Source organism: Dendrobium catenatum, unplaced genomic scaffold (genome assembly GCF_001605985.2).
Source record: "Dendrobium catenatum unplaced genomic scaffold, ASM160598v2 fragScaff_scaffold_1022, whole genome shotgun sequence".
Lineage (NCBI taxonomy): Eukaryota > Viridiplantae > Streptophyta > Magnoliopsida > Asparagales > Orchidaceae > Dendrobium > Dendrobium catenatum.
In genome coordinates this window covers 1,006,645-1,018,461 of record NW_021319484.1, presented here as the reverse complement: position 1 = coordinate 1,018,461, position 11,817 = coordinate 1,006,645, and the positions used below count along the sequence as shown (strand labels likewise).

General features: G+C 34.9%; 1 protein-coding gene and 1 long non-coding RNA gene across 2 annotated transcripts in view; both read right to left on the bottom strand.

The window, feature by feature from the left end:
* Positions 1 to 8,802, bottom strand: part of LOC110107150 (protein FLX-like 1) — a 28,590-nt gene extending 19,788 nt beyond the window's left edge. The window contains exons 1-3 of the mRNA XM_020837323.2: positions 8,327 to 8,802; positions 2,230 to 2,462; positions 1,789 to 1,952 (exon numbers count right to left, since the gene is read on the bottom strand). Of these exons, the coding sequence (XP_020692982.1) occupies positions 1,789 to 1,952; positions 2,230 to 2,462; positions 8,327 to 8,716 (787 nt within the window). The 5' untranslated portion in view covers positions 8,717 to 8,802. The remainder of the gene's footprint in view (positions 1 to 1,788; positions 1,953 to 2,229; positions 2,463 to 8,326) is intronic.
* Positions 60 to 673, bottom strand: LOC114580429. The gene is made up of 2 exons (XR_003701819.1): positions 409 to 673; positions 60 to 288 (listed from the first exon to the last, which is right to left on the bottom strand). It is a non-coding gene; the product is annotated as an uncharacterized LOC114580429 (long non-coding RNA).
* Positions 8,803 to 11,817: the final 3,015 nt, after the last annotated feature.

Here is an 11,817-nt window from a genome sequence, read left to right as displayed (position 1 = left end):
ATTCTTAGGAGTAACCCATTCATCATCAGATTGTAACTCATCAACAAGCAAAGGGTCAATTTCATTCTCAATATTTCCTTGATTCTGCAATTTGAGATGTCTATCTTTCAGTTTTTTATTAAACATAACATAAACTAGTTTGTTCATTCGATCTGCCGCCAATCGATTTCTTCTCTTTGTATGAATTTGATTGAAGATGCTCCAATTACGCTCGCATGCAGAAGCCGAACACGTTAGGCTAAAAACTTTAACTGCAAAAGCTTTCAATTCAGGAACATCATCTCCAAACTGAGCCCACCAACGTTCTACATGAAGACAAACATAGTATTTTATGAATATTGGTTGAAGTACAAGAGTTGAACATAAATATTAACATTAAAATTATAAATACACAAATTATAAACATACCAGGAGATCGTGTTTTGAAGCATGCTTGTGCTGCTCTAAATCCAAACATTCCCTTCTTCAAATGAAAATCCTCAAGTTGATCATTAACTTTGAGGTAGTTTTCTTCAGAAATGAGTCTATCCATACATGCATACAAACCAGTTTTCACCTCTTTGTCAACATGAAAAATCTTTATCATAATGAAATTGGGGATTTAAATAGTACGCAGCAGCATGTAAGTGTTGGTGTAATTGTCGATCCCACTTTTCATCTATAATATCCCATATTTCTTTCGAAACCATTATTGCTTTCGGCTTCGTTTCCTGCGTCGTCTCCTTCCGACTTCGTCTCCTGCACTCACGGCTTCGTCTCCTTCCCTCACAGCTTCGTCTCTTTCCCTCACGGCTTCGCCTCTAGTTCGCCTTTCAATTCTCATAGGAAGCCCTAATCCTATACGCGAACACGAATCGACTGCATCGTATTTACATATATACCGAAGAAAAAATTTTGAAGCGGTGCCTCGTACTGCCTCGAGGCGTTACGCTCTAATGCGTACGCCTTACCGAATAAAAAATTTCGAGGCGGTGCCTCGTACTGCCTCGAGGCGTTACGCTCTGATGTGTACGTCTCCTGCGAAAAAATCGTAAGCTTCGCTGGATGGTTCGAGACGTAAGCCCCGATACGCATGACTTCCGCCTCGACTTGAGGCGCGACTCAATGCGGACGCCTTGTCCGCTTTTTTAATGGTTGGTTATGATTACCTCAAAGAGGGAAGAAAATGAGACTTGACAAAAGACACGGGTTTCAAGGCCTTATTAATCCAAACGGAAAATCTAGCATGTACAATGGTTTTATACATTAATTAGTATCTTTTTATGTTTGCCAGAACCCATAACAAGTATCAGTTTCACCTACACTAAATCATCCTATACATTCCTTCCATTATGATTACATCCATTTATGATCATTTACTTTTTCTTTTTCCCTTGTTTTAATCATTAACATTATGATGAAAGTCATAGTGGTGCACTCATAACAACAGCTGTTAAGGCATAGCCAATAGCATATAGAAAACTGAAAGAAATAGGCACCAGAACCAAGTTATTACATATCCCATAGCCGGATAGAATAATATAAGACAGCAATAAAATGGAAAACCATTCTGCATAATCATACATTGATACTGCTATATAACACTAAAATTCACAATCAAACTAAAAAGAAAAGCAGAAAAACTGCAAAAAAAAAAAGCCAAAGAAAAAGTTCAACACTGAAGAACATTGATAGCAAAAAAAATGGTAAAAAAGAAAATTAAGGAACATAGGGCGTAGACATACTACAAGAATAAAAGCTTGAAAAGTGTTATATGATACTTGCTTAGAAGAAAAAAATTGCAAATACCTTGGCTTCCCGCAGCTGCTGCAGCTCGAGCCCTCTTCTCCGCATTAGCTACCTCTGCACGTAGCTTTTCTACCTCCCGTGCCATCAGAATTAAATTTTTCTCCATCACCTGACCTTGCTCATAATTCTCAGCATATCCTTTCTTCTCATATTCTATAGCAGACCTTTACATCAAAACAAGCTTTAAGCTTAACCTCCACAATAAATGTAAATTATTTTAAAAGTAGACTACACTTCCCATATTTAAACAAAGAAATATATAAATCACCTTTACACTTATCATATGTCTAGTTTTTATGGTTAACCTCAGGAAAATTATAATTTTTCGTATTCTAATGAAATTATATGTGACAGATAACACAACACCACAATAGATAATCGGAATGGCATTTCCATTTCTATAGTAGCATTGAAAACGCAAAAGTAATAGCGAAAATATACCTAGCATGCTGCACTTCCTGCTTCATGGCTTCAATTTCAGCCTTAATTGCAGGCGCTTGCTGCAATTCAGCTGAAGATCTAGACAGGTCCTGTGTCAGCATCTGAACTTGCGAGGAAAGATCATGCCTGGATGCATTAAGCTTCTGTATGTCCCCACGAACCTGTATGAGATCCTCCTTAATGGCATCAGCAGCCAGAAGTTCTGCCTCCATCTTCATTGACTTTTCATTAACCTTTTCATTCACATAAAGGAAGATAGCTGAGTGTTATCACAACTCTAGAAATTCCATGAAGTAATTAAAATAATCTTCAACTTAAATGCAATATAATAATTGGTTTACAAGTCTAGTTACTCCTTAGACAAGCCTATAAAAATAAAAACAATTAAATGTCTGGGAAAGCAGAACTAGTCACTCTTATTTAAGGCATTTAGTCAAAGTCTTAAGGAATTAAAATTTTTAACACTCCTCTAATCTTCCACTTTTTTATTCATTTATTGAAGCTTAATTTTCTTTACGCAAACCTCTTCCTGTAATTTTTCTTACATTTTAATTATTGGAATTGATAACTGGAGCTTATTCTGCAGTCTTTCATTTGACGAAGTGAAAGCAATTTAGAATAATAAGAGAGAAGCTATCCCTAGTAAACACCAATAGACGAAAGAGATGGATGAAGACAGAGGGAGAAAGAGAAAAAGATAAACAATCTATTGACTATTGTTTTCTTTTTTTCAAGTTTCAAATCCATCTTCCAAAGAATATATGACCCGGTAATCCAGCATTATATTAATTATAGATTCCTTCTCTCACTCTTCAAATCTAAAAAGAAAAGATCCCCAAAATCAAGAGAAAATAAGAAGACTCCTTGATTTAAAGTTATCCAAATATTGGCTACCCAGTTTTTGTGATGGGCACAACAGCTAAGGCGATGTGGGAGTGACGAAGGAAAAGTGGGCAATAATGAAGCACGAAAACAAACACAAGACACACACAATATATAACTGTGAAAAATAGGACATAACACATCATGGGCACATATTTTTCTTTTATAAATGTTGAATATAAAATGTGTAATAAAAACACCTAATGACAATATCTTTAAATAAAAAAGTATCACATAATTAAGCATAATATCATACATATTGCATAAAAGCTTTCCGTGCAATAAAAGTAAATATTAGTTCAATTATAATTAAATTTAAATATTTTACCAAATACACTTAATTCTCAACAACACACCACCATTAGCATTAATTATCAAACGTGCTTTTGCCATATCAACATCGAATAATCCATATAAAATAATAAAAATCAAAAGAGTATATAATCTTCGAATAACCACAAAAAAATTATGAACATGTTGATGTATCACTAATTGACCCAAACTCCCAAAGCATAAGGGATGGTGATCAGCATCCTCCGAATAACACCGATGTCCTCTTCAATAGAACATTCGCCAACATCAAGAAAATATAGTTTGTAAGGTTGACTCGTAAAAACAAACATATTTCATCATCATCCCATGCCACTTCTCCACATAAGTGTCAAGGTATGTATCAACCCTATCAGGGCATATTCCAATCATATCCGACTCTAATTTCAGTATAAATACATCACATGATTTCAACATACCAACAACATTTTGGAGCGCATTCATACCATGTTGAAAACGAAAGATTTTGAAGTGTTTAAGTTTCAGAAGTGGGTGAGCAAATGTGGACAAGGACACATGATAGTAAAAATGGATAAACTTTCAATTCTGCACAGCTCAAGTGACCTATTGCCTAATTTATCATATGTTTTGTCCAAACCTCTTTTTTTCATAACAAAATGATGTTTTTGTTTGATGTATCTCTCTTGTTCCGTACATTATGTTCATTAGTCAGCCTTTGTTGAAAAGCTTGCTTTTTTGCTTTGAACGATTTCACATAAACTTTCTTATTCATTTGAAAAAGACATAATTTTATCCCTTTCTCAAGCGGAATGCCTCAATCACACTTAGAATTCTATTAATGGCCTATATGGTATAATCAATCAGATAGACATAGGGGTTAGCTCAGTTAGCAAAGATTCACATTTGCAATTGGGTCAAAAGTTCCTGCTACTGATTGTATAGAACTTCAATATATAGGTCATGACTAATAAAGAGGCTTTTTAACAGACTTTCTACTAGAAAAATATTTTATGAAATATACCAAATGCTAAATGCAAATACGGAAGATAGATCGATAAGAACATGAGCAATCTTTCCTACTTTCATATTCAAATCCCATGGATTTTTTTTTTAATTTGATCATTTTGTGCAATATGCCTGATTTATTGTAGCATGTCAAATGTTATGAGTTCACGTTGTTGGTTGGAGATCAAATAAAAATTAACCCGAATTAAGCCCAAGTCAAATAAAATGCATAACGAAGAATCTTTCTCAGCGACAAAAACATCCACCAATATTTTTGGATTCCAGAGAAAAGGAAGGCTAAGGTTAAGCTCCCAAAGGCTTAAGTTTATTAACCAATTAGATTTATGATGGACTAGCCGGTTTGATTGGGAAGGAATTAAGAAGTTTCCTCATCAAACATATTTGTTTAGGAAGGTTCTTAATCAAGGGGATTAATTAGGAGAGATTTTCTAATTAAAGTGAGCATATTTGGGAGCTGATTTGGAGGGGATTAATTAGGAAATGTTTCATAATTGAAGAGAGTTAATTTTGGGGCTGATTTGGAGGGGATTGATTGGGTGCTGATTTGGAAGGCAAGATTCCAAAGTCTCAGTAGTTTCTCAATCTCAAGTGAACAAGAATTCAATGATCACACCTATGGAGAATCTGGTTACTGTCAGCTCAACATTATCGGTTACATTGACAGATGACATGGAGTTGATTTTGAAGCTACTTCCAAAGAGAGGAAAGAGTGAATAAGTGAGACTTTTGATGGAGCTGCAAGTTTAGAAGACAAAGAAGATGGGGAGAAGATAGAATCACCATACATGGTTCAGCCACTCCTACAGTAGTATCGAGAGGTGTTCCAACCAGTTTAGGAATTGCCTCCTCAGCGAGAACGCAAGCATATTATCATCTTGAAGGAAGTAGCCTCACATATCAGTGTATGTCTGTACCATTATCCCCAAATCCATAAGGATGAGATCGAGAAATTGATCAGGTAAGGTTCACTCGACCCAGTGTTAGTCTATTTTTTAGTTTAGTGCTATTAGTCAAGTGCTTCAACAGCAGTTTTCTTCGTTCCGCCTTAAGTACAATGTAGCACATTGGAAGGGGAGTATTGATGGGCTAGCCGATTTGATTGGAATGGAATTATAAAGTTTCATAATTAAGAGGGAGTTGTTTAGGAAGGTTGTTAATCAAAGAGATTAATTAGCATATGCTTCCAAATTGAAGAGAGCATATTTGGGGGCTGATTTAGGTAGGATTAATTAAAAAGAGCTTATTTGGGGGTTGATTTGGAGGGGATTAATTATGAAATATTTTCTAATTGATGATGGCAGATTTAAGGGCTAATTTGGAGGGGATTAATTAGAGAATGTTTTCTAGTTTAAGATGATAGATTTGGGGGCTAATTTGAGGGCTAATTTCGAAGGAAAATAATTAAGAAAATAGGAGGGAATTGTTGTTTATTATTTACTTTAAGTAGGTAATTTTCCTCCGGGTTAAGGATATGTATCATTTGCTGAATTTGGATTGTTCTTGCAGCGTTTGGGCTCTAGCAGGCAGCTAGAGATTTGGGAGAGCCAGATCTTCCACTCCAATTGAAAATCCATTTCTATCTTGTCTTTTCTTCCATGAAACTTTCAATAAAAGTGTTCTAATATTGTTGAAATCAGATTCAACCAAGGCTTATCCGAAATTTCTGCAAGCACTTCCTATCAATTTATTGCCTCCCTACAAAGAACATCATCATACATGGTCCCCATTGCTCAGTGCTTCGTGCAATCACCATCCTCGTTCTTCTTCCTCATGGAAATCAATGTCAATTCCCTTATCCTTTGTTCATTGTCATTGATGTCCTTCATTATCATCAGTGCCTTTCATCCTCGTCTGCATCATAATCATTCACCAAAGGTTTTTCATCATTTGAGTCCACGTTACAATTATCAACCATGATGAATCGACTCTTTATAACATAAAATTATGTAGTATTCAACCAAGGTAGGATACGACAACCGTCTCACACGTGCCTGAAACTCCTACATTGCATCCTATCGAAAATAAATAAATAAACGACACATGTATCTAACATGTGTAGCGTGAGTTAAGTTAAATGGTGATGGTGGGAATGGAGCATTTATAAAGAATAGAAGAATCATAAGTATTTTAGTTTGAAATAAACAAATGATATGACTTTAACAATTGATATATTTAAAATGCCTCTTTTCACAATGTTTATTTTTTTTCTTTATTAAACAAATATTACGATTATATAAATTCGATCATATGCATTTTATATTTATTTATTTTTTCAACTAATATATATAGCTACAAAAAAAGTATTTTTTCTATTAAACATAAAAACATATATATATATATATATATATATATATATATGTTTGTTTGTGTGTGTATGTATGTATACATACAACTGTCCAATACCTGTATGTGTCATATATTTTAAAAATCAACATATTCTATGCTAGTTTCTTATCATGATGGTGACCCTATGTCAAGATCGATACATCATAGATTGTTAAATGATGATATATTCTTCATGATGCCTCATTTTTCTTGTTGGCCATCTCTATTAATGATGTATTCCTTGTCAAAGTCATAGTCGTCATCATGCTTGACGATGTAGACATCATAACTACATTGCTATCATCAACGCCCCAATCACCAAATTTATTTTATGTATTAACTAAAGTTGATAATGGATAATACTAATTGATGACTGTTATTGTTATCCAATTAACACCACAGTTAATTATGTACAAAGTAAAGCTAGCTAACATTAATTATTCATAATTAAATAAATTTCATTAGTAGCTTATTAAAAGAAAGCATATTATATGGTATACTTCTGATCTACAAGCTTAATTAGCAAACATAAGTGAGAAAAATCTTTCATATCTTCAATAAATAATTTTTAGCTTGTATAAACTTAACTTTTAGACTCTTAACAAGACACAATGAAAAAATTGGATTCATGTATCCGACCCCATATAGCGGAATTAAGGCTTGATGTTGTTGTTGTCCTTGTTGTTCTATCAACTTAACTTTTTGGCCAACTAGACTACCCACATGATGAACTAATTCTACCAATGTAATATATAGTGAAAAATCCAATACATAAATGCATTTTAAGTGGTGGTGCGTTTTCCATATGAGCTAGGCCCATCCCCGTAGGACCGATCATCGGGAATCAACCAATCCAAACAATCATGCTTTTGGACTACATAATCAAAATATCTTATTAGATTGATTTAAACTTTGATGAAAAGTGTGAGAATGCATTTTTTTCCTCATATATCCTATTGAGAAAAAAGTATTAAACCTTTTGAAGAAATAGAATTCTTCTTTTTCATTTCCAATGCCCACGAGAAGGAATCCTAGCAACAATGTGAAATGAAACACGGTTTCAAGAAAACTTGATTGTTGGCTAGCCTTTGCAAACTTCAATGCTTTCAAAGACTTCGCTTATGCGCTTACTCCTGTACTAGATTAACATTTTCAAGTAAACTCTTACCATGGGCAAAATCTCCTTCATGTGGCAATAATATGTCTAGTAGTCTACATAGGCAACCTATCGTACTTAAATAGCTAAGATAAGACCTTCCCTCACTTAGCCTATCTAAATAGGCAAGCAAGCAGGCCTCTCTTAAGCATCTCACATGGCTATCCTCCTCTACCTAATACAACACAAAAAATCATAACAAGCCGTTGGCATTCAGATACCACGACATATAAATGTTGCCCAATTTAAATGTTAGAAAAAAGGTCGCCAACAATTACCCGCTCAACATTTGAAATTGTCTACAAATCAAACAGCATATATTCATTTATAACACAAGCACAACATTATTATAGAACAAACAGCAGGTGTAAGAGAGTCAACACATCTAAAATAAACAATGGAAAGGGAGAGCGATACCTCCCAAAACTCGGCATCCCGCTCAGCTTGTAGAGCCCCGGCGGCATGAGATGCCCGCTGGAGCTCGTGTTGTACAGCAGCGAGCTCCTGCTTGAGCGCGACGTGGGTGGCCGCCAGGCGCTGGTTGTCGACAAGCAAGCTCTGGATCTCGTGATTCTGCGCAATGAGACGCTCATCAATCAGCGACGAGGGGAACGACTGCGGCCCCGGCCCGCGAACACTGCCGGCAAAGGGAGGGAAGACGTCGCGCATCTCGTCGAGGAAAGCAGGGTGACGATGGTGCGGGTGAGGAACCGGGACGATGCCGCCAGCAAAGGGAGGAGGCGGCGAATGGAGAGATGGAGGAGGGCCTTTCAAGCCGTGAGGACCCTGGCGATTCCGACTCGACATGGCGAAGAGCAAGAGGACGCAGAAACCCTAGGGGTCACAGAAGATTTGTGTTGTGAGAACGCGCAAACCTGACGGAAACTTGTATTTACCTCTTATATTAAATTTTGTGGTGGTAAATTTGGTGTGGTATGCACCTCATAGCATACAAGTGGTTGAAAATTTTATCAACTGGTTGAAAATTTTATTGGTGGGCAATTACAGTTAAGAAGCTAATTTGGTGGGCAATTACGGTTAAGAATCCTTCAATTCAGGCTCAATTCTCTTTGAGGGATAGCACCTCTTAAGTGGACCGAATCAAGTGCGAGCCGGAAAGTTTTTGAGTTGGTGTGGAGGATTAGTCATACCGCCAAGCATTGTTTTGGGTGGCAGTGGGTGGATACTCGTTACAAAAGAAACAATTATTTTTTTTAACACATTGATAGTTCATTTTAAAAGAAACTTTTTTTATTTTTCAAACACTGCTTACTGGAAGATCTTATGTACGAAATTAGTTTAAATTAGTTTCAATGTTTCTAATTTGAATATTTAATTAAATTTATTTCTAAATCAAAGTTCGGTTGACACTGCTTACTGGAAGATCTTACGAATGAAATTAGTTTAAATTAGTTTCAAATCTTTCTAATTTGAATATTTAATTAAATTTAATTCTAAATCAAAGTTCGGTTGTAATTTGAACCTGATTCGAATCAAATTGGAACCTACACAGATCTACCCTTAAATGTTTTCCCTAATGCGCTTCACCAACAAACTTTCACTTGCATTAATGTCTTCACCGAACTTTATGTATTCCTCAATATGTTATGCAAACTCTTCTTTTTCATATGTTGCCACTCACGCTGATGATGGCAAACACATACAAGCTACTAGTCCCTTCTATGCCTACCCCCAACAAGCTCACATTTACATTACAAATTAGATTCGAGCCTGATGTGTGTTGAGGTCGAAATTGAGATTCAACCTATGTATGAATTCAAATTGGCTCCAACATATTTCAAATAACTCATACCCTTTAGCAATCAATGAATCCAAAAAGTTACCCGTCATTATACGTAACTTGTCCAAAATGAATTTTTAGGTACATTTCTCGATGAAAATAAATTGTGGTGATATATTTCTGGTCGCATGTAATATGAACCCTATAAATTTAGCATTCTCTTTTATATTTGTGATTATACAAAACTATTAATGAAAAAATTTAACATAAATGTTAATATAAAAGTACTAATTATTTTTAATAAAGGAAAACTTAAAAAATGTTATAAATTTTGATATGCTCATGGGAGAAGAGAGAAAAGGAGATAGATGTTTAGATTTTAGTGTTCAAAGTATTAATATTTTGGCCCAAATATAACATTATATCATGCGACAACAATTTATACTAGAGGGCGAATGCTAGTAATTCAAAATGGGCTACATAAGACATTAATAAAATAAATTAACTAGTTGATACCATGTAGGAGTTTAATCTAAATAAACAGCACCTACTAGGCGAAAATTTAGGATAAATTTATAATGGGACAATGCACAATGCTTTTGATGAGTCCTCCAAATAAGAACCCCTTATTAATAGAGTCTAAATAAGGAGTCAAGTTATGTGGTTGAATAGATTTGATGAGTAAATAACTTATAAGTCGCTTACATGAGTTCATTTTCTTTGTGCTAAAGATCAAATAGAGTTTTTTTAAGGTTACTCAACAAGTATGAGGTTATAAGCAAAATGGTATTTTTGTGAATAGTAGATTATTAAGAATATTTTTTCTTATAATTGGATAAGAATTTAATACAACAAAATAGTCATAAATTATGAAAATAACTTTCTTGTTGAAGTAAGAGGAGTTCTAAGACATTGGAGTAATCTTCAAGAGATCCTCAGTAATATGCTCAATCATTCTCCTAATAAGAGAGGATGCTAGAGATAAAGAAGACAAAAAAAGCTTAGTGTCATTGCTTGGCATTAGCATTAGTATAAGTGTAACTGTTGGCATCAACATTAATTGTGATGGCAAGTGATGACCTTGTTGGCAATCATGAGGAATGAGGTTTATATTGACGACATATATTAGCCTTTATATTGATAACATGCATTAACATTGGCATCAAAAGCATGCATATATTATATTGGTGGAGAGGGTGTTGATGTTATTGTTTATGATGGGCATCAAATGATAACATTCTTGGTAATGAACAATATCATTAGTCTTGCAATGGTGGTTAACAGCATTGTCTGCATCAACTAGCACCAATATTGTTGGCAACAACAGATGCTAAAGTTAATGGCTATTGATGTTTGTGCTAATGACGTCCATTAACCTTATTGGTGATGGCAAGCATCGATGTCAATGGCACTAGTGGATGGTAACCCTATTGGTGCTAATTAACATTAGTATTGGTGTCGACATGCACATCAATATTATTAACATTGACAGACATCAAGATAGGTGGCATGATGGATAATGACATTTTGTTGGCATTAATGTGTGTCGGCATTGGTATTGACACATCCCATCGATCTTATTAGTATTGACATATATCAATGTTAGTGACAACGAAGTATGACAACCTTATTGGCGTTACCAAGCATAAGTGGGTGTGTAGATGGTGTGTGTTAACCTTATTGGTGATGACATATGCTGATGTTGGTATCGACGACCGACATCACTATTATTTGTGATATGAGCGTCAATGTTGTTATCAGTGAAAAACATCAACCTTAATTAGGTGTTAAGGGCTTAATGTGGTTGGCCAATACATCATTAGTGTTGATGGTGATGAGACGATAGTCTGGTCACAATGATCATTGGAGAAAATTATCAAACAAGAGAGCTTTAGGATTGTTTAAAATTGTGAACTTTCTCCAAATTCAAGTCTTTTTTTATTAGCAAAATGGAGTTTATTTTAAGTTTTTTCAATAATATTTCGGTTATTTTTGTCAAAATCTTCAAATACTCCCTCGGTTGACCTATGATGATCTCATTTACTATATTAGATTTGTAATGCATTTAAGCACCTTAACTACATCAAAATTGATCAATTTTAAGCACACTGGGTTATTCTCATTGAGACGCTTATTCTTACTTCAAACATATGATACTAAAAAATCA